At 45.3% G+C, this 23,990-nt stretch overlaps 1 protein-coding gene across 2 annotated transcripts; it reads left to right on the top strand.

Moving 5' to 3' along the window:
* Positions 1-17,868: 17,868 nt before the first annotated feature.
* Positions 17,869-23,720, top strand: LOC135370615 (uncharacterized). Of its 2 annotated transcripts, none has more exons than XM_064604389.1 (9): positions 17,869-18,001; positions 18,061-18,118; positions 18,213-18,310; positions 21,680-21,724; positions 21,780-21,881; positions 21,997-22,265; positions 22,345-22,398; positions 22,651-22,770; positions 23,508-23,720. In XM_064604389.1, the coding sequence occupies exons 1-6, from the start codon at positions 17,960-17,962 to the stop codon at positions 22,096-22,098; spliced, it is 447 nt and encodes a 148-aa protein (XP_064460459.1). In that variant the 5' UTR covers positions 17,869-17,959; the 3' UTR covers positions 22,099-22,265; positions 22,345-22,398; positions 22,651-22,770; positions 23,508-23,720. The 2 variants fall into 2 exon arrangements, with proteins under 2 accessions (XP_064460459.1, XP_064460458.1); XM_064604388.1 differs by having other exon boundaries at positions 22,606-22,770.
* The last annotated feature ends 270 nt before the right edge of the window (positions 23,721-23,990 follow it).

Raw genomic sequence — 23,990 nt, 5'->3', positions numbered from 1 at the left:
GAGTGGAAATATGGTAAACGAGGAATGAGAAATGAAGCAGGTTCAAGAGGAAAAGAGAAGTGAAGAAGGGTAAAGGAGGAACGAACAGGGAAGAAGGGTGAAAAAAGGTGGAGAGGATGATGATAAAGAAGGATGGCAAGAGAAAATGGTGAAGAAGGAAGTTCGAGGACAGGAAGTATAGTTGGAGAAACAAAATGCACGTGCAAGGAGGAGACGTCAACTGAAGCAGTAGGTGCTTGCAAGTTGACAGACAGCTGACACCCGCTTGATATTTTGCTGCGGTGTTGTTCATACGCAGCGACATTCAAGTTGGAAGTTGTTGTCCTCTGCTCCAAGGGTCTTTCATTCGTGAACAATCAACATCACTACAGCAGGAAAAAAAAAGTCTCCCACGGTTTTCAAGAAAAAAGAATACCCTGTTTAGAAACAGTGACTGGTGTTTAACGGAGGAAGCTCTGTATGGGAACACATACATGTACAAGTCGAATTATGGAAGTTGGGAACAAAAGAGTTAATGAAATAGCTGTCAATGATATTCACCGAAAGTTAGGAGTAATAGTTTGTATTTAATCTAATATTCGACAGTAAGTATTTCCAACACGTTCAACACTGGTTCGACAGAATGATGTGGTCGAAAAACAAAACAAAACAAGAATGCAGTGATGAAAAGAAAATGAAAAGGATAATTGTAACTATGACACCGGAACACATTGTAATTTTTTTTACGTATTGAAACAAAAGCCCTAGGTCGATAGATGACCTGAAGGTTTTTCTTCGACCCCCTTCACAGGATCGCTGGCTTTTCCAATCAATATTACTGGAAGTTTTTTCTTCTCGTATTTTCCTCTATGAAGTGAGGTAGGTCCTGTGAAGCCACTGCGGTGAAGCATCCCCATGTCACCATACTTTACTTAAATTCATTTATTTCTATTTTTTTTTTACTTGTCTTAAAACAGGGTTGGGCCACAGATAGGGCTGTGGCAGTTCAGAAGTCGTGTTGTCCTGTAAACAACGTTATTAACTGCTAGCGTGGTGCCGCAATCTCTCTTGAGACAGAAAAAGAGAGGGAACGAAAGACGGATGAACGCTTTCCGAAGGAACCAGAGTCTTGATGGATCGGTCGATTACTACGGTTTGGCTGCTCGGCTGCTGGCTCGTCTAACCGTAAACGAGCACCACATGTAATGAAGCTGAGCGTAAACAAGTCGAGAGATCATAGCCGTATTGTTATGACGAGAGTTCATCGATTATCTGTATGACTTGGCTAGAGGCTTGACTTGGCTTGGTTGTGACAAAGTATTGTTATGATGGCAGTTCATCGATTATCTGTATGACTTGGCTAGAGGCTTGACTTGACTTGGTTTCGCCAAAGTATTGTTATGACGGGAGTTCATCGATTATCTGTATGACTTGGCCAGAGGCTTGACTTGGCTTGGTTGTGACAAAGAATTGTTATGATGGCAGTTCATCGATTATCTGTATGACTTGGCTAGAGGCTTGACTTGGCTTGGTTGTGACAAAGAATTGTTATGATGGCAGTTCATCGATTATCTGTATGACTTGGCCAGAGGCTTGACTTGGCTTGGTTGTGACAAAGAATTGTTATGATGGCAGTTCATCCATTATCTGTATGACTTGGCCAGAGGCTTGACTTGGCTTGGTTGTGACAAAGAATTGTTATGATGGCAGTTCATCGATTATCTGTATGACTTGGCTAGAGGCTTGACTTGGCTTGGTTGTGCCAAAGTATCGTTATGACGGGAGTTCATCCATTATCTGTATGACTTGGCTATAGGCTTGACTTGGCTTGGTTGTGACAAAGTATTGCTATGATGGCAGTTCATCGATTGTCTATATGACTTGGCTATAGGCTTGACTTGGCTTGGTTGTGACAAAGTATTGCTATGATGGCAGTTCATCGATTATCTATATGACTTGGCTATAGGCTTGACTTGGCTTGGTTGTGACAAAGTATTGCTATGATGGCAGTTCATCGATTATCTATATGACTTGGCTATAGGCTTGACTTGGCTTGGTTGTGACAAAGTATTGTTATGATGGCAGTTCATCGATTATCTATATGACTTGGCTATAGGCTTGACTTGGCTTGATTGTGACAAAGTATGAGATGCATGGTGGTTGGAGTAGGACTGCTGATTTCGGCTCGGTGCCACTGACGTTTTTTTTTTCGTATTTACTTTTTAGAGTTAACGAATCGAGTTAGTAGTACGAAATAGAGGAGGAAAGTAATGACAAAGTATGCTAGCACCAATATTAGTCGCTGTCGTAGTGAAGTACTTTTTCTTGCGAAAAAGCAACTGTATAGCTGAACTGTGGTACGCAAGTTTATAACAGGAAAATCTACACACGAGACGCAGGGTACTGTGGGAGTAATTGTTCGTAGTGAGGGAGTTACACTGGCAAATGCAGGGAGCAAAAAAGGGTAACTCACTGAGAGGTGGAGTGAAAATAGAGTATAAGTGAGAAGCTACTGCCTCGTTACTCCTTTTTTTTCCCCTCAGAGTGCTGTCTCGAAAGCTTTAATGCTCTCGATTAAATACAAACGTGTATTATGCACGGCATACACACGTGGCTCATTAGAACAATGCATTTCGTGTAAGTTCGTTTACTGACAGTAAAGTGCACATAATACAAACTTAAGCTTATTCGAGCACGTTGAATATTTTACAGCCACATATTCGAGCGATACTTAAGACTGTACAGACCTCAACCCTAATAGACGAGTTTAGAAAATCCCAGAGTGCTTAGCGCCGCCTTGAACTGTGGGAGTTTACTAATACGAAAGAAACGGGTGGTCCTCCAAACGGTTCCGATTTCTCCCCTATACCGGTCCATTGTCCACGACGTGTCAAGGTCGGCGAAAGCGAAATGTGAATGAATATTCTTCGTTTCCCCGCTCAGCAAGCTCCCAGGATGCAATGCGTGCGCAAAGAGCACTGGGATTTTCTGGACTCGTCTATTGAACAGAGATAGCCTTGTCCTCCACGAACACCAAACCTTGTCTATAACATTAAGGTACAGGAGCACTCCCGAAGCGTCAAGGAACCCCCCCCCCCCCCGCACCAAATTCCGATCCTCTTCGCTAAAATCTGGCGGGGCACCAAATTCAATTAGGCGGCGTCACTTTAGCCTTTTCTGCGGAACAAAGGACAGCTCCCTCTATAAATTGAGACGGACGACTTCGTCGCCGCAAAGCCAACGGGCGCCGCCGGGGAAAACGCGGCCGCCGGTTTTAGCGACACACACTGGATTTTATTTTTTCTTAAAAAAACAAAAAAACAAAAAAACAAAAAGACGGAACACGAGTCTTCGTGGCTTCTACTTTCCCCCCAATTCCCCCCAAGCGAAAGGGAAGCACCGGAAGTGGCGCGCTTCCGGTTCGAGGAGACACGAATGTCGTCCGAGAGTGTTCCGTTGAGACGCACTAATCTCCATTAGGTTGTCGACGTTAGGGTTAACTTTTGGCGGGACACGTACTCCCCACTGTGACCTTTCGCGAACAGGGCGTATAGTAATGACGGCGGCGACAAGCGAAAGGACATGTGTTGGCTTTTGCGCGGTATAGGGACAACACGAGGGAGTTGAGTTTTGTGGTAACTATGGGAGACAGGAGAGGGAAGAGAGGAGAGGAAAGGAGAGGAGAGGAGAGGAGGAGGATGCCGGATAGTTGTTGAAAATCCGTGACAACCTCCATGGAGGCAGGAAAGGGAACGCAGACGGGTTAGCTACACGGGAAAACAACAGGGTTCATGTTATTTCTCTGTACAGCTGTCGTCAACCTTAATGATAACACTGAAAAAAAAAATATATGGTCTCGTTTTCGAGCGCGATTATACAGCAGCCCTTGGGGCCCTAAGGAAATCTTAATTGAACAAAATTATTGTTTTAGTTTAACGCGAGGATTTTTGTTCATTTAATTATTCCCCCAGGGTGGCTGCTACCGCGCTCGAAAACGAGACCATATTTTTTTTTTCCAGTGTTATTATTAAGGTTGACGAGAGCTGTACCTAACCCGTCTGTGTTCCCTCTGCTGCCTGAATGGTTGTCATGTACACGCTCAGTTCACACGGCCTTCTCAGAGTCAAGTTCTTCATATATATATATATATTTTAATTCCGTGGTAGCACCGCGAAGCAACTGGTGCTATGAGCGGCGTACAGACATGGACAGATGGAAAGAGGACAGCGGGAAGGAGTGGGGGCAGAGGGGTTAGTATGCGTTCTGGGCCGACTTCAGGGGGAACTGTGCCGACATTCGCCATTATGTACGGCACAGAATAGGCTCCGCCTCCCGTTTTCAACAAATCAGGGGCGAGAACGTTGTCATTCGGTATGATGGTTGGCTATAGTAGCGTGCTATATGGTGAAGTTCATTTCTAAGAGTGTACCTTTCTACTACTCGTCAGTGACAGTTATTGCAGGACGTTACTACAAGAGAAAGGAAAGAACACATGCACGCATACAAAACGTACAACGACAAAATAAATTGAAATTGATGATCAATCGACGTCAACGCGACATCAAGTTCAGGGCGACTAATTGGCCGAGAGTACATGAATTAGTCTGACGGTTACAACTAGTAACTAAATTCTCACAACAAGCATTATGCTGATTACTTACGAATTAGGAGCATAAACCTTGTACAAATAATGTTCTTAACGAAGACAATGATAAGTCATTCACATTCACCTCTTCAGCGGCACCATCGAGAACAAGGGCTATTTCAGTATCATATCTTTCTCCAACCCTTATATATCACAGACAGCGAGAGAACTAGTATATTTACGCACATTCGTTAGAGATCAAAGGCGTTTCCTGGACTGTTCCGGTGAAAACGCAAATGCGTTCCCACATGCGACTGTGCGACTTCATCATCCACGGGGTGCCTCACAGCCATTCTTCTTGATGGTGCCGCTACTTGTGGCGTTCGCACAGGCGTATTTTTTTTTTCCTTCTCTGTTTTGCCTTGTTTGCGCACTCGGAAGTTCGCTATCAATAGGTTCGTTTCGCTGTTTTCCCCAGGAGGGAAATAAGAGGGGAAAAGGGCGGCCCTTTGAAGGCAGACAAAAAAGGCGGTGATGACGCAATTGCATCACAAACTGTGGAGCTGCGCTCATCTTGCTGCAAAGAGAGATGAGCGAGTGTGTGGGAGTTGCGAGGTGAAAGTAGAGGGAGAGAACACGAGGAAAGGGGGAAAGGTTTTCTTTTTGCGTGTTGTATACGTGAAGGCTGATTGCTCAAAAGAGAGGCAGGCGGCGTCTTTGAAGATTGGGCGATGATACTTCATGTGGTGCAGTAATGCCGATGAGCTGCTGCCGAGGTAATTGGGTGTGTATTATCTTTCTATGGTGAGCGAGGAACGTCGTATTTTTATTTAAAAAAACAGTTACGTTAGTATCGCGTGGAAACTGGATGCGGGAGGGGTGTGTACATGGAGAGAAGGTTCGTTGCAGTGGTAAGAAGGAGATTAGCGTATATTCCTTCTGCGCCTCATACTTCTCAAAACTAGAAGTTAATTTCATCTTACTTGTGCGTCACTTTGTGTGTTGCAATGGGAGGGATTAGGAGGGGTCCTGAAGAGAGGAGATTTAATCCGGAGGGGCACTTTATTGATGTGCTTCACTTGGCGTTCATGTGGAGACAATGAACATGTAGTCGAAATCGCCTCGTTCCTAGGTTTCCAGCGGACCGCATTTAAAGCTATAGCTTTATAGGGTCCACAAACGTCGACACCCTAGTAGGTCTGTCCGTAACACTTGTACAAAGAGAAGGAGCAGACAGAGAAATGGAGAAGGAAGAAGAATAATCCAGGATCGGAAGATATCCCTAGAAAGCTACGTCATTTAAATGCGTTTGGAAAAATGCAGCCAAAATTTTGTTGTCAATGCACTTTCTCTACATACTTATCTCCTTCTTTATGCAGTTTAAAAAGTTTTTTTATTCTTTAAATAGGCTTTGATTCCCCTGAAGCTGTTGCAAACCGAACACTTCCATTCGTGCAACACAAAAGCGACTGCACAAAACCACAGGTCACTGCATATCCACGCGTTGCGCAAAATGTGATTTCTTTTTTTTTTTGTCTTTTTTTTTTTGAAGGAACGAAAGCTTTCAGGTCCGTCCACCATTGTTTTCATGTCCGGGCAAACTCGCAGTCAGGCTATTGTCCGTCCTATTGTGTCCGTCTCCCCACGAGCCAGTTCCTCTAATTGAAATCTGCTTCCTCTATTAACAGCGGCCTTTTGTGATCAGTGTTTACGACGTGCATGTGCGCACACTTTCATCCCGGAGCTGAAACAGTCGTCCCCAATCTGTTTCCTCGGAAGAGTCCTTGATTGCGAAAACTTTCGTGGCGCAACAGACTGCAACTAAATGAAGCTGAATGTATATCGAAATACCTTGTAGCGCATTGCCTGTAGCATTCACGGACATCATATACTTCGTATCTTATTCAAAATTCATGCGAAATTAACATTTGCACAGCATTGTGCGGTCCCGTAGCCAAGGCTAGTGGTGGGTCCACTACAAAAATGCATTTATACATTCGGCAGCAAAGACTGGCACATCCTGTAAGTTTCAAGTACTAAGGCTAAACTAATGCTAAGGCATAACAATTTAGTTTGTCGCATGGCTCAAGGAAATACATCAATGAGACACCACTCTACTATACTCTAATGCTACTAACTACGTTACTAGTACTATTACACTACTACTACACTACGCTCTTAAAAATGAACTTCACCGCATAGCATGCTTCTAGCCAACCATTATCTCGAAGGATATCGTTACCTGCCCTGATTTGTTGAAAACGGGAGGCGTACGCCTTTTCTGTGACACTTATGCTGTTCATAATTGTCACAGAAAAGGCGTACGCCTCCCGTTTCCAACAAATCAGGGCAGATAACGACATCATTCGAGATAATGGTTGGCTAGGAGCGTGCTATGCGGTGGAGTTCATTTTTAAGAGTGTACACTCTTAAAAATGAACTTCACCGCATAGCACGCTCCTAGCCAACCATCATCCCAAACGACAACATTCTCGCCCCTGATTTGTTGAAAACGGGAGGCGGAGCCTATTCTGTGCCGTGCATAATGGCAACAAAATAGGCTCCGCCTCCCGTTTTCAACAAATCAGGGGCGAGAATGTTGTCATTCGGGATGATGGTTGGCTAGGAGCGTGCTATGTAGTGAAGTTCATTTTTAAAAGTGCACTAATACTACACTATACTCTAACAAGACACCACTATAGATGTTATATACGCTTGCCATATATCACGAGTGAATGTTGTTCGGAGTGTCATAATTAGGCTGGCATAATCGTAGTTGAGAATCGCAACAAAACCAAACTGAAGCGGGGGAAGAAGTCGTGCGTAAGAAAGCTTGAAGCATTAGTCGGAGATAACGGTCATTCGTCGCTTTGCGCCGTGACACAACGATGTTCGTGAGCTCTGCCATAGTGCTTGTACTGTGGATAAATTTTGCCCACCAGAGGGCTTTTTCACTTGCGCCGAAATCTCCGGATACGGCCAATGCTACTTAGATACAGAAATCCTGCTCAGTGCCAACGCCACCAAGATACAGTGCCTCCTCTCCCACCTTCGTTTTTTTTTGTTTTTGTTTTTGAGTGTTGAGAGTTTTTGTTTTAAGAGTGTAAGTGTTGTTGACGTATTTAACGTCACTCGCAGAAGAGGATGTGCTTCTAAATAGGCTGTACCGTGCCATAAAGGTACCTTCGGCAGGGTTCGAACCCGCAACCCTGGAAGTAGACACCTTACCAACTGAGCCAGCAAGGCGGGTATCGCGAGTCCATATCTCTTTCCATGTATACCGCGCAGCTCACGCGGTCACTATACTACGTAACTTTGGAGAAAGTTCTCCACCAGGCGTTACTCGTATATAATAACTTGTTCCTACTACAGCTAATGAAGTTTTTCCGGATGTAGGAACCCTCTCCTATGGCAGCGAATGACGCCATCGGAGCGCGGGTGACTGTAGCTACCCCGTTCAATTTCCTGTGGGGTAAATTAAAAGTCGCCCTCCTCTCCCCCCCCCTGCTAACTACTCTCCCCCTTTATTCGCGCACTGTGTTTATCCCCTGTCCCTTATTTGTAACGCGCGGTAGCTTCTGTGTACGCAATCATCTGCTCGACCGCGTAGAAAGTCGGGCCAGAGATCAAGCTCTCCTCGTATAGCGGAGCCTGGTTGCTGATCGTAAAGGTATCCGCTTATATCGACGCTCGGGCAACACTAAGTCTGTGTGACACATTTTAAAAGTACACTCTTAAAAATGAACTTCACCGCATAGCACGCTCCTAGCCAACCATAATCTCGAATGATATCCTTATCTGCCATGATTTGTTGAAAACGGAGGCGTACGCCTTTTTTGTGACACTTCTGCTGTTCATAATTGTCACAAAAAAGGAGTACGCCTCCCGTTTTCAACAAATCCGGGCAGATAACGATATCATTCGAGATGATGGTTGGCTAGGAGCGTGCTATGCGGTGAAGTTCATTTTTAAGAGTGTACTGTAAAGCACACTCTTAGAAATGAACTTCACCACATAGCACGCTCCTAGCCAACCATAATCTCGAATGATATCCTTATCGATTTGTTGAAAACGGGAGGCGTACGCCTTTTTTGTGACAATTATGCTGTTCATAATTGTCACAAAAAAGGCGAAAGCCTCCTGTTTTCAACAAATCAGGGCGGATAACGATATCATTCGAGATTATGGTTGGCTAGGAGCGTGCTATGCGGTGAAGTTCATTTCTAAGTGTGCAGTAGAGCTGCAATATCAGAAAATGTATCTATTCGATAGCGCGAGCCCTCAGTACACGTTCCAACTGCGCCCATAGTTTTCAGAAAAATTAAGATTGAAAATCACGGGCAACACTGTGTCGAAGTGGCCACCAACTGCGCATTGCTCGTCGAGTACGTCGGCGAAACTACATTGCATGCGCATAACACTGTGTATAAAACAAAAGAAGTCGGCTATGTGTTGGCTACGTAGTCATCATGAGCAGCGAGCCAGTGGGGAACGTAGATCAGTGTTGCTCGACAAATTGGGGATTATTTCCCTCCAGACGTCGCCTCGTGCCATTTTATCACAATTTTACTGGCAAATTAAAAATATTTAGCATTCCTTATCGCATTCCTTATCGAAAAAATTATGCCGAAACATGAGTCTCGCTCGTGATCAGGGTTATGTCGTGATGTAAAATCTGGGCTTAACGTTCTGCCACTTCGTTAAAGGGGTTGTGACACTTTGATGCGTGTGGCTCATTACATACATGCACAAATTGTGCGTCACGCCACAGTCCAGTAGAATTTGAACGAAGAATTGTTTTCCTGCATGTTGTCGATGCTGAGGTATAACCTCCTGAACACGAACTTTCGGCTCAATGATGCGAGCCATTCTTATTGGTTCTCGTGAGCACGTGACCTGTCCCGCGGCCGCTTTCCCCAGTGGAGGTGTTTGCAGTGACGTCACAGCGGATGACTTCCGGCGCCGCGCGTCTACTGCTGCCTCTGCTGCATACACTCTTAAAAATGAACTTCACCGCATAGCACGCTTCTAGCAACCATTATCTCGAGTGATATCGTTATCTGCCCTGATTTGTTGAAAACGGGAGGCGTACGCCTTTTTGTGACTATTATGAAAAGCATAAGTGTCACAAAAAGGCGTACGCCCCCGTTTTGAACAAATCAGGGCAGATATCAATATCGTTCGAGATGATGGTTGGCTAAGGGCGTGCTATGCGGTGAAATTCATTTTTAAGAGTGTAAAGTTTGGATGCAGGTCTACACCGATGCAAATAAATTAATAAACGCAAATCAAACATTTACGGGATGACTATAGGAGTGACATGTCAAAACTCCCTTAAAAATGGCCTGAAAACGTCGATTTTAGTCAAATTTCGGAGTAGACTCAGCGAGTCGACTAAACTGGGCGATCTTTAGACAGCTTATAAGCTCGTACCTACCGCGGAGTTCTTAGCAATGCAAATTCTTTCCGTGGGAACACGCAGGGTTATAGCAGATGCGAATGAGATATTTGCGTGGCCTGTGACGTGTTATGGGCGATATGCAGTTCTTAAATTGCTTACATTACAATGAATGTCCCGAATTTAAATATGAAAGTAAAACGTCTTTCTTTCTTGCCTGTATTCACAGTCTGTCCGTGCATGGCCATTATGTTAAATAGGTTTATGTTGAGATCAAACACTTCGAGATCGAAATATAAATATATATATATAAATAAACAAATTTCTTTGTCCGATACACGTCACGGCGTGAGACAAAGAGGCCATGGGTTATGTGTCATATTCAACTAGATATACCGCTGATACCGCCAGCACATAATCATATATTTTCCTTTTCAGTCATATTGAGTAATTTATTTAGAACAATATTTTCTGTTCAGTATTTCACGTTCCTCGATTTTTAGCTTCCGAAAATGTTGCAAGTGCAACTGCTTTTTCTTTTCAAATTTTTTGATTTGTGGGCGTGCTTCACTCGCTTCATACTCGATTAAGCTAGAAAACAAAACTCCGTTTGTTAGATTTCATTAACAACAACAACAACAACAATAATAGATGCTGACAATGAGATGGGACATTTCACAGCGGCGGTGCGGTACCTCGCGGTACATTAAATGATCAACTGCAATGGACTAATAATATTCAGCTAAATGCAGTGATCATTAGAAACATTTTGTCAGACGCACATGCGCACAAGATTACAAAGATAACGTTGCAGTCGCACTTTTGCCAGAAAGAGAGATTTGTGTCCATTGGAAAGATACACTCTTAGAAAAAAGGGTTGAGCAGTTATACCTTTTAGGAGTCAATAGTTGTCGCATATGTTGAAGCCTAAAAGGTTGCGAAGTTCTACCTACTACCTACGAATGATATAGGGTAACCGCCTCTGATTCGGTGAGCGAGGGGGGGCGTACGCCTTTTTGTAACAATTAGGATATATGATAATTGCTTTTACCACCCTTTATCAGACGCTATGTTGACCTACACTGTAAAACCAGAACTTCACCACATAGCACACTGTACACCAGCCGTTGCCACGAATGATAGGGTTATCGCTTGTGATTCGAAGAGAGAGGGGGGCGTACTCCTTTTTGTGGCAATTTGGATATATGAAAATTGCCACAAAAAGGCGTACGCCTCCCCCCGGTCTTCCAATCACAAGCGATAACGCTATCATTCGTGGCAATGGTTAGCGCACAGTGTGCTATGCGGTGAAGTTTTGTTTTTAGAGTGTACACTCTTAAAAATGAACTTCACCACATAGCACGCTCCTAGCCAACCATCATCCCGAATGACAACGTTCTCGCCCCTGATTTGTTGAAAACGGGAGGAGGAGCCTATTTTGTGCCCATTATGCACGGCACAAAATAGGCTCCTCCTCCCGTTTTCAATAAATCAGGGGCGAGAACCTTGTCATTCGGGATGATGGTTGGCTAGGAGCGTGCTATGTGGTGAAGTTCATTTTTAAGAGTGTAGGTGGTAACTATAGAAGTTACATGTACCACCTTTTCATCAGGGGAAGTACCGGAACGAGTACCACAAGAGTACTACAAAGCATACAGGTGTATAAGTCCATCAAGCCTGTATCTCTGTCCGTCTGCCAAAGAGTCGAGCAGAAAGATACGAACCACGCAAGAAAAGGACGACTTCATTGCTACGCAGCTCATCACGGAGGCATATAATCGGAGATCGTCTTCCAACACCAAAAAGGCGAACCCAGATGGATGAGCTCTTTGTTGGTTGGGATTTCATCTGAGCTCTCATTCTACCGAGCGAACCAATTCGAGATGTGAGTGTGCCATTAGGGAAATTGCCGTCTAACAACACACAGAGTCTTTCCTGCTGGTTGCTCCCCCCCCAGGGGTGTCAGGGAACGATTCTTTCGCGGAGAATATCAACAAGAGGATATCTAATGGAGCTGTTATCTTTTGCTCCGTATACGGTTGTTCGTACGGGATTCATGTTTGAATAGTGTCTGTCTTTCTTTTTTTTCTTCTCTCTCTCGAAGATTTGAAATACTTCTTGATGCTTCGACGAATATGGTTTCTATTCGCATTTCACTCGATTTTGTGAGCGTAGTGCGCGATTTTTTTTTCTATCGTTTTATTTGTGTATCTAAAAGGTTACTGGAGTAGATTTCTACGCAACCTGTGTTAGCTTATCTATGTGGCGAAATCCTACTCGTGCATCAGGGTAGGACGTCTGCGGAATTTTTAATAATTACGACCACCAACACCCTTAGAAAAAAAGGGTGGGGCAGTTACACCTTCTAGGAGGTAATAGTTGTCGCATATGTTGTGCCTAGAAGGTTGCAAAGTTCTACACTCTTAGAAATGAACTTCACCGCATAGCACCCTCCAAGCCAACCATCACCTCGAATGATACCGTTATTTGCCCGTATTTGTTGAAAACAGGGGGCGTACGCCTTTTTTGTGACAATTATGAACAGCATAAGTGTCACAAAAAAGGCGTACGTCTTCCATTTTCACCAAATCAGGGCAGATAACGATATCATTCGAGATGATGGTTGGATGGAAGCGTGCTATGCGGTGAAGTTCATTTTTAAGAGTGTACCTGCTACCTACACTCTTAGAAATAAACTTCACCGCATAGCACGCTCCTAACCAACCATCATCTCGAATGATATCGTTGTCTGTCCTGATTTGTTGAAAACGGGCAGAGTATGCCTTTTTTGTGACACTTATGCTGTTCATAATTGTCACAAAAAAGGCGTACGCCCCCCGTTTTCAACAAATCAGGGCAGATAACGATATCATTCGAGATGATGGTGATTTCGGTTGGAATAGTGTGCTATGGCCATTGGTCTCCGAATTCAACAAGAAAGACGTTACCGCTGCTTGGCTAATTTTCGAGTTCAATTAGCAAAATTAGCTTAATTAATGTGTGACGCGAATGTAAACGGCCCGGAATCTGTGGCAAAAGTCTGTGTGTGTATTTCATGTAATTTCATAATTTTTCTGTAGTTAACCCTATTTTTAGAAATTTAATGACACTTTCTCGCAGGGCTGCCTGTATAGTTACCACTAGAGAACTGATAGACTCATATAGGTCTCGTAACCCATCCGTCCCAAGCGCCACATCTCCCACTTACTTCCGTCGTCTGCTTCGATCTGGTTGAAAATAGCTGCAGGAGATGAGAACAGTCTGTTCCTCTCACAGCTAGTGGAGTGCGAACAAACGCGTAATTAAGCAACTGATGAGCTCAGGGCTTTGTTCTTCTCTCCCTGTGCAGCTGGTGAGAGCTAATGAACCCCCGCACCTTGTATCAATTAAGGGAAGGGTAAATAATGCCGCTCTACCCATTACATTCTTCCCGCTATTGTTATGACCAGGCCCGAGTGTGTGACCAGTGCATATGGGCTTCGAGGAAGCCTTTGTTCTCCGCCTGGAGTAAAGATTCATGGAGCTCATGGCGCCCCCGGTGCGGTTGGCAGACGATATGTTTCTTCGTGCTGCGGAACGGGAGGTATTAATAGGGAAGTGAGAGCTTGACATTTTGCTTAATGTTTTCTGCATGATGTATTCTGCGCTGACAGCGGTCGTGGTTGGTTCGTGGAATGTTATTTCCGAGCCGTCTTCCTGCCGGTGTGGCGGTATGCTGTTCGGGGATATCGTGCGTCCTGGGACGACTTCACGGGGGTACTTTGCGGACATTCGTCATGAAGCATCTAAGGAACACGTAGAAAAACACCGAGACAGCACGACCAGTGCCGGGATTCGAACTCTGTTTGTCACCTGCTGTTTTTTTTTTTTTTTTACGCCTCCTCCGAACCGAAATAAAGATGAAGGTCTCCGTATTTTGCACCGTTATTTCACGTCCTTCTGGTCCATTAACATAACAGCCTGAAACTATAGAGCACAGTAAACGCGAGGGAAAGGAAGGCTATAAGATGATGGGGCCGTTTCCACTGCATCCGAGTTGACGTTCGTACATGCCGCTAAGCCGTCTAGACGGCGCCGCAGAGACCCATGCACAACTACTCGTCTTGGCGTCTGGTTCGTGTTTCGTAATGGAGCAGCCATAACCATCCTTCACGTCCGTTTTTACGAGGACCACACGCGCCGCGTGCTGTAAAATCTGACCCGCTGCCGTCAGGGATCGTTACACGCAGAGCAGAAGCCCGCGCTGTCGTTACGAGTTTAAAATGCACTATCATGCGCCTGCAATATAGCAACATGCAAATCGAGGCTAGAGGATGAGCGCGCGATGTTATTCGGGCGGTTTTCCAAAAGTGCCAGTTTGTTTTTTCCTCGCATTACTTTGTTTTTCCATTTTTACAAAATTCGAACTCTCACCCTCTGTGCGTGTGTGTGACACCATTTGATGCACTGATTTGATTTCGATTAATTTATCGCATGCAAACTCTTTCTTAATAACCGTACGCTTAGTATGTAGTATAATAACTTTTTCTTGCCTCTTCCAATCTTAACGTTCGCTACGTTGACGGACGCGTGCTCCCGTAAAGCGTGCTTTGCCTGCATAAAGAGTCTTTCGTAGGTGAAGCCGACTTTACAAAGCGCGGAAATTTGTGGGCGACGTTGTGTTAGCTCCCGTCAAACATCCCCCATGTTTCCAAAGGATATATTAAGATACATAGAAACAAACCACTTGTTTTACACGGTTCGTTTTGGTACATCGTCCTTGAATTTTCGCAAAGTTCAGCTGGAGATAGAACGATGGGATTTAAGCTATTGATCTAAAACAGACAGACAGACAGATACATACAGACCTAGATGTAAGCCTAGTCTGCGAAGAAAGTGACGCACCTTCGACATGCTTCTCTTTTTCGACACTTTCACATGGTGTTACTGCACACCAACTTATTTAAAACGCCGTTCTTTGCATGACAAACACTACAGCGTACAACGGCATAACATCTTCCACAACCCTTCGCATACGAGAAACGCATTTCAAGAGTAGCTCTTCGCGCGGCCCTCACTTCCGAAATTGGCCGCCATTCCATCACACGGCGCACCGTGTCTTTTGCTACAACGCATACTACTAGTTCTACAGGAGACTTGCACAACCCCACGTCTCTTTCCTGATCTTTCTTTCTTTCTTTTTTTTTTTCTTTTTTGCATGTTTGTACCGCTACGCGAAGTTTGTTTCGCGTGCTGCCCGGATGTCACGTAACCGCTTATCGTTTCTACTCGCTTTCTGGCAGGATAACGGTGTTTGCTTTGAGGTCACGTAGAGGCGCAGGTGGATGCGTGCTGCACTGCTCTCTGTGTTCGAGTGGTATCTTGGTCGTGTTTTTGCGCGGAAGAGTGTTCTCGGTGCTACGTGAGCTGCGGACAGCAGTTAGGGTCTCGACTTGTGGTAGAAATAGAATGGTTGTACGCACGTTGGGTATTTTTGTTACGTCGACAATGCCCCTCGTGGTTGGGACGTGGGCTTGGGCTCCCGATGTCTGGGGGTTTGCGGCGGATGTCCTTTTTTATTTATTTATTTATTTATTATTATTTATTTATTTATTCTTAGGAGGTGGAGCCTTTAGTGTTGTGTTTGTTCGTGTGGGTGTTCAGGCTACCCTTGACTTGGATAATCAAGTTTTTTGAAGTCTGCGCTGCCATCTTCTTTCAAAGAAAGCGCTGTCACTGTTCGGCTAAAATATCTCTGTCGAAGGCCGGTGTACTCCTGGCGAATGCATAGAGATCCAATCATGCCCTCGTGCTCAATTGCAACAACGACAAAACAAGGACATCGATAGAATATTTAAACATTTATTCACGCCATAAAACACGGTATGTCACAAGGTCACGAGCAAAAATCTTCCTGACAAGTCTTTGGTTCTACAGAATGAGAGCGTCAGTTGAGAAGAACAGGACATAATGCAATTATACCTTTAACTTCAAGAAAGGGGAGTTCAGAGTGCCACGAAGTAATCTACAAAGAAAAACATGCTTTACGTTTGCGGAAGTTTACACGGATCAAAAATGTTAGTGGTCGATTATGAGTCGAGGGGACTGTTAACTGTACAATTTTAGGGTTGTAAGAAAAAAAAAACAAAAAAAAAACGATAGAAATGTGGCCAATGTTCCGACTGAAGCTCAGCCTTCTTCAGGACTAAAACGGTTGATGAATCCCAATCGGTTTTGGAGAGCGAGCGAGCGAGCGAGGAAGACGCATATAATGGTTTTACATAAATAAAAGTGAAATATACAAAGAAAGTGCAAAAAGTAACACACTACGGGGACACGCGTGAGCACACAGTACGAAAAAGAGAGAGAAGGCAAAGAATGCCAATCTCCAAGAAGAATGTGATTTACTGAAGTTTACAACCAGCTGACCAGACGAGGACACACGGGAGAAAAAACACAGCACACACGTGCATGTTATTTCTCCTCTGTGTCCGCGTCTGTTCCGCTGGTTTTCAACTTCTATTAGTCATGTACAAACAGGCCCAACACCAGACCCTTCTGTGATTTTCTGCTCCTGCTATTAAGAGCTATAATTTTTGAGTTTGTTGTTTGGTGGTTGTGCTTGAATCCACGGGAAACTTATTTAAACTTGCCGTGGTTTGAGGAGAGATTCTCTGTCCGCGATAAATTTGTTCCAGATACTGCCAGGGCTTTTTCGTTGCATAGATGACGTCTATCGCAAATACAGAGATAACATATCACTGATCACACATTAACATATCAGGGAGTTTTTCTTTTTTTTTTCTTCCTGCATGCGCGCTAAAACTTCATCAAGAAGCAAACTTTACAAAAAGGACATTCGTCAGACTTTCGAGTTCGATGTCTCAAACAGCTGTCATGCGTTGGAGCCAAACTTTCCCTCCGTCGTCTCCCGAAACTCTCCACACTACGGGAAGAGGATGCTCCACGAATTCGTTCGATTAGTTTTACTTTCAACCCGAGGCGGTGCCTTTCTCAATATCCTTCAAGATGTACAGACAGGAAAAAAAAAAAAAAGTCGGAAAATAAACGGGACACCAGGAAGACAGACATGGTACGCGGACGTCTCGTACGTCCTTAATTAAATTTGCGCGATTTATTTAATTAGATTGATGGTCCGGACCATGCCCTCTTCGGATGGCATTACGGCCTTCTGATTCCCAATTTACAATGAAGGGGGCCTCTCTTGTATTGGGATTCGTGCTTTTAGATTGACGGCAAATAAAAAGTGACAGGTCAGCATTCTTAAGGGAGTTCCACCTTCTTTCTTGCATCGTTTAGCAGCTGATAGGATGATGATGATGATGGTGGTGGTGGTGGTGACGATAGTGATGATGATGATGATGGTGATGGCGACTCATTATTCCACTTCCCCTCCACATTACCGCCAGCAATGGGGTAGAGCATCACCCAGTCATCACCGTTAAAGTAAAGTTGTTGTTTGATCATGAACCGATTCACGAAGTCGGAGCGCGACGAACTTGCTCGCTAGGACACTGGTTTCTCTCGGTCCTTAGCACAGCTTTGGAGTAAACCACGTGGAGAAACCAGCTCGCGTGGCTCCAGTGGTTAGCGTGCCCCGCCATGTATGTCACGTGCCGAGACTGGGAGGTACGCGGGTTAGAGTCCCGGTGTCTGGGGTTCTTCCTGGTTTTTCCTCGGACGCTTTCAGACATATGTCGGCACAAGTTTCCTTAGAAGTCGGCCCAGGACGTACATTCCCCCACGGCGTCAGTGGTGACGTTACCCGCATCTGTGAGGCCGACAACGGCGAGCTCCTTCACCATCACCAACACCACCACCACCACCACCACCACCACCACCACCACCACCACCACCACCACGTGGACGGCTTCAAAGGAGAAGAAGAAGTAAAAGCCCGGTTTCAGCGTGGTCAACCACGGTGTACAGCTTTCATCGTCACTTGCCTTGCGCAGCGAAACGTCAAATTGCTATAGTCATCACTAGCTGCAAGGACCATGGAACGCAACACCGTAGCCGGTATCGCTTCAGGAACAGCGGTAAGATTACCGTATCTTCCTGCAGTGAAGGAGGAGGTCTGCTAACCTCCGTATTTCAGTGTTTGGACTTGCTCGGTATCTTTTGCATCGCCAAACGTGGCTTCAGATTGCAACCTGGTGAGTCTACCCTCCACATCTCGCAAACGGACCACGAATTATCGCACTCTTCGGCTTGTATTGAATCAGTATTCCACTCACTTATTCCTTTCAGGTAGCACTAACTATCTTTTCGATCTTTTACACCTTATCATAAACCTCGTGAATGTGTTCTTGGCTATAAACGCCGGCGATGCCTTATACTGCACCAAGGTTCGTTGCCCTTTCTTGCGTTGACTTAGGTTGAATTCCATAATGGGAGCACTGTCGGAGCAAGTCTTTTGGCGGAGATGTGACACGATCGATGCCAGTCTTGTTCTATGTTTTTGCGATATTAATGTCTCCCCCCCTTGCTGGTATATTCAGTTAGTTTTGCGACATATGAATATGTAATACTGTGGGATGTAGTTCCGTATCGGGACCACTGGCTTTTTTTAAAGAAAAACGAATAAAAACAAAAATCTAACGCTTTTTCGTGAAAGAGGAAGTAATTAGTAACGAAATTCAACAGGAATGTCCCTCGTATATTGCGTAAAACGTATAAAAATTAAATTTTATCGCCGGTTTCTTGATGGCGATCCGCCATCTTGGCTGAGGACCTTACTGACCTAACCCGAGGCACAGTCTTGACGCCCGCACCGCCTAGTGCGTGCCTGGGGGGGGGGGGGGGGGCCCAGACCCCCCCCCCCCCAATCTGTAGAACCTAACTTAACCCAACCTCACTAAAGTGAGGTGATTTAGCCCATTTCGACGACCCTACCTTTCGCAAGACTGCAAGTTTCGAATCCGTTAGGCTTAGCATTCCCGTGTTTCTCCTGCGCTAAAAGTGAATCAGATGGGGTTGTTTAAATGCATATAAAAAAAACTTCTAGTCCACAGAATTTTATAATTTTTACATTTTTAGATTCAGTATATGATCTTCTTCCACTTCTATGCAATATTTACTTTCCTAACCGTTTCAGTCATTTTTAAAAACGAGTGGTCCCGATACGGAACTACACCCATACTGTGCAATAGATGCAGATATCAGACTTTTCTTTTCTTTTTTTCTCTCTTTCTTTTTCTTCTTGGTCATTCTAGTTTATGTTTACAAACTGGTTATAACTCTGTAGACCCACGCGGCGCGCGTTGTTCGGGACAGCAGCACAGGCCTTGTCCTCGCTGCCCCACACCTATCATGTGTATCTAAGAGCTCCAAATAAAAAAAAATTTGATTTGATTTTGATTTGGAGCGCGGGTGCTTTCTCCAGAGCAACACTGTTCTATAGGCAGATTGATCGGTGTAGAGCTTCCAGTGGAAGTTCTCGCTCGGCCTTGGCGCCAAGGTTGCTCCACGGCAGATTTGACCGCAACTGCCACCTCACGTGACATGTGGTTTGCGCGTCTGATTCCTGCACTCTCAGAACAGGACTTCACCGTATAGCACGTTGCGCGCCAACGTGTCCGCCAACTGAAGAGAGAGAGAGAGAGAGAGTGGGGGGAAAGGGGGGCGTACGCGCAGCCATCTTTAAGGTCACGTGTACGTTAACGTTTGGTGTGACGTGCGACCAGAACCAACCGCAACAGAACCAACCTGTTCCAACCGCAGGTACAGATCGTGTTGCATAATGTAAAACCCCGAGACTAGGGAACACGAAAGGACAGACACAACACGAAGTCTCAAACACAGCTGGAAAATTTTACTTCACATGCAAGAATTCTATACACAAACAGAGGGAAGTAAAATTTTTTAGCTGTGTTTGAGAGCGTGTTGTGTCTGTCCTTTCGTGTTCCCTAGTCTCGGGGTTTTACATTATGCATCGTCTTCACCACCTCGCTTGCTTCCTAGCCATTTTTTCATTGACAGATCGTGTGCTCATGACGGGTGCAGGGCGTTTCCCCGTTGCTGACTGCTCCAAATATGCCATTGGAACACAACATTAAATGTACCGTAAAGTAGCTGACAGACAGGCTATGTCGGCAACGTAGTTTAAGCCCAAACAGCAGAACATGTCGGTCCAATATTGAACCAACATTGACGATGTCGGCCCAATATTGGTTCAAGATTGGACCAATATTGGGCCGACATCGTCAGTGTTGGTTCAATATTGGGCCGACGTGTTGTGCTGCTTGGGACAGCTTGTTGCTTGCAAACCCGACACAATAAGTTATATTTGTGACAGGGAACGTTCCTCGTAAAATTGTGCTAAAACGGCTCGGCACGACGTCTGGTGGAAAAAAGAAAAAAATCCCGAATTTGTCGAGCAACAGTGACGTATGTCGCCGACTGGCTTGTTACTAGAGGTGTCCGATGCTGTTGGTACAGCCAACGGTTTCGAAGAGCCCGTGAGAAATTTTCGACTAACGCTCCATTTGAAGTGCAAGCTAAAGTTATGCGTGGCGGTTTATTGGGATGCTGGAAAGGTGCGTCGACGCACGACGGAAACTCGTTAGGAGTGAGTACTTTTGTAACGAACGCCTGGCGTTCCTGCATTGACGGCGACACTTGAAAAACGTTTGAAGGGCATGTTCGTTTACTTGAAAGCTAATTTGCTTAATTGTTGCTCACAGGGAAGACTGGTCTCAGCCTTTATTTTGTCTAATTTGTTGTGCTAGCAGTGTAAGTACTTCAAACATGCAGAGGCACCTCTTTGACGCCCACAAGATTAAAGGTGATTCTGGTGATCCTAAAATGAAGACACATCGTCGTCTGCGCCACCGCCTTTTCTAAATACGCGCCGCGCCGCTGACGTCACGGCATTAACCTGTGCGCCGCCGCCAGCAAAAATGACCTCGGCGCACACCTTACTGCTCATGATGACTACGTAGCCGGCTTCTTTTGTTTTGAACACGGGGTGATGTCTGGTGCGAAATAATCCGCAATTTGTCAAGCAACAGTGATCTATGTTCCCGATTGGCTTTCTGCTCTGCTCATGATGGCTACGTAGCCAACACGTATCCGGCTTCTTTTGTTTTGAACACGGGGTGATGTCTGGTGCGAAATAATCCGCAATTTGTCAAGCAACAGTGATCTATGTTCCCGATTGGCTTTCTGCTCTGCTCATGATGGCTACGTAGCCAACACGTATCCGGCTTCTTTTGTTTTGAACACGGGGTGATGTCTGGTGCGAAATAATCCGCAATTTGTCAAGCAACAGTGATCTATGTTCCCGATTGGCTTTCTGCTCTGCTCATGATGGCTACGTAGCCAACACGTATCCGGCTTCTTTTGTTTTGAACACGGGGTGATGTCTGGTGCGAGATAATCCGCAATTTGTCAAGCAACAGTGATCTATGTTCCCGATTGGCTTTCTGCTCTGCTCGTGATGGCTACGTAGCCAACACGTATCCGGCTTCTTTTGTTTCAGACAGTGTTATGAGCATGCAATGTAGTTTTGCCGCCGTACTTGACGAACAATGCGCAGTTGGTGGCCACTTCGACACAGTGTTGCCCGATTTTCTATCTTAATTTTTTTTTAAACTATGGGAGCAATTGTGGCGCAAATTTGTGCGTAATACCACCGAGGGCTCAGGCTATCGCATGGATTAGTTTTCCGAGATTGCAACTCTAGTGCCTTTGCAGTAAGATGTGGCCTTCCGCAGGATAACCCTACGATCGGTCCAAAGGGCACCACCGAGGACATAAGGGTTTGTTTCTGATGATCTGGAGTTGACGTGGCACTACAGGAGTTTTTCTGCGCAGTTCGCCCTCAGGAATCTGAAGGTATACATCGTAGGGATGACGCTGACTACAGTTTTCCAAGCTGCGACGACCTACGTCTACGTCCCGTATTATAGCGAAGAAGTAAGGATCAGATTGATTGATTGATTGATTGATTTTATTTAATGTGCCCACAAACAGCTGTGGCCTGATGAGGCGATGAAAGGTGACGGTACTCACGCTGTCGTCATTTTTACAGCCTGGCGTAAGGAATTTTCATTTCAATTTTTTTTTCTTGCGCTTTAAGAGCAGCAGTAAGCACGTTTCTCCTTGGATTCGGCGTTTCTGCAATCTTTACTGAGACGTCGCCGCTTATATTTTGAATTTCTGCTTCCGATTTTTCGTCACAAAATAGCGATGTTACCATCGGTTGACCGTTGTTTTTAATCGCTGTATAATCTTCTCTTCCAGTTTTTATTTCCATCGAAATCAGTGGTGTCTGGATACACAAACGCGGTGGACAAGAAGGTGTGCATGATCTGTGGGGGGGAATCATTTATATATATATATATATATAGATACTGCGGTCAATCTGATTTGTACGCAGGTTTATCAGATCACAGTCAGCTACGCAGTTCTTGGAATGTACTTCGGATGGCGCGTGAGTAAAGAGACTGTCGGTAGCCTATGGTCACAGTCCACGAACAGGCAGATTACACAGCTCGTCAATTCTATAACCGTTTCGACTGTTACGTGTTTCCACTGTGCCGCTTTAGAAATAGAGGGGGTCTGTACCCCAGAGGCGGGACCCTAACAGTGTCACGCTTTCGTGTAAAATTCCCATGTCTACAACTGCTTCTCACCGCAGGTGGTAACCATTCTGGCCATGTATTCTCATTATTATCTTTCGAAGAAAACTGGCGTTCTGGGAGGCCCACTCGTCGCCAGCGAAAGCGGTAGCGTTCTGGCCGTTGGCGTTGGCGTCCGCTTCGAAAACCAGGCAGGAGGCGACGCTGCGACACCAGATGGAGAGGTGGGCGTCATCCTGGGGGCGATACTTTCCGTTCTTCCAGCAGGAGAATGTTGGTGGATCATCAAATACGGAGTGGTCAGCCCTTTGACCTTCGCTCGTTGGTGGTATACATACCCTCAAGGTCATTCTGAAGATTGAGAGGTGGTAGGATGAACCCGAGAAAATTCCTGAGGTACCCCAAAAAATCCTGAGGTCTTTGCTGAGGTTACCCCAGGACTGCATGGGGTAATGCTGACGTAACCCAGGACCTTCTGAGGTTACCTCAAGAGCTTCTACCCCAAGAGCTTCTGGGGTTACTGCAAAAGTTTCTGGGGTTACCCCAGGACCTTATGGGATTACCTCAGGAGCTTCTGGGGTTACCTCAAGAGCCTCTGGGGCTGTTTGTAGAGCTTCAGGGGTTGCCTCAGAAAAGGCTGAAGAGGCTGAAAAAAATGAAATTTCCGGTGTTATCCTAGAAATTCTGGTGATACCTCAGGACCGGTCTGTAAGGGCCTGCTGGGTCCATAGGGGCATTAGATTGGCCTTGGGATTGTTTGTGCAGATATCCTAAAAAGCTTGCCAGGAATGCACTCTCAGTGTGTTGATGTTAGGAAACTGAATTAGCAAAGTTTTAAAAGGTTTCGTTTTTTTTTTTTCAACTCCTAACGAAGAGAAAATCTGTTACTGGTCTTCGCAGGGAGACCGATATTTCACGTTTACGGGTTAGATGGGCACTCTCGTACCTTTCTGATGTGCAGGTGATAATGCTGCCCCAATCACTACAGCGTGTGACCCAAGCATATCCGGGGTACTGGGTACCTGTCGCTCAAGGTCCAAACCAGGACATCGCACAAGGTGCATTTTGAGGTGCTAACAAACTGCCCAACGATCTGAAGCGTGAGCAGCTGCACGTCTGATGAAGAGCATATCATACGTGATCGAAAAATAGCGTTTTCATATTGTTTATCTTATCTCTGCCTCCGTCCCTTATATTACGCCTACAACACAACACAACGCCTTTCGCATGCATAGAAGTCTCCACATCCCCGCTGTCCCCTAGTCCTTCCTGCTGTCCACGCTCAGGCGTGTTTACCATGGAGTTCACCTACCAACTAGCGCGCATATACCGTGTATTCACACGAACGACGTTCTATGACGTATAAGATGCGAAAAACGTCATAGCTTTCTGATGTCACGTAAGCGCGAGTGCCCAAAGTCATGTCTCCAAGTGCACTGCTAAA

This window comes from Ornithodoros turicata, chromosome 10, assembly GCF_037126465.1.
Source record: "Ornithodoros turicata isolate Travis chromosome 10, ASM3712646v1, whole genome shotgun sequence".
Lineage (NCBI taxonomy): Eukaryota > Metazoa > Arthropoda > Arachnida > Ixodida > Argasidae > Ornithodoros > Ornithodoros turicata.
The sequence above is the reverse complement of the archived record's forward strand: the minus strand, read 5'-3'. Positions and strand labels throughout refer to the sequence as shown.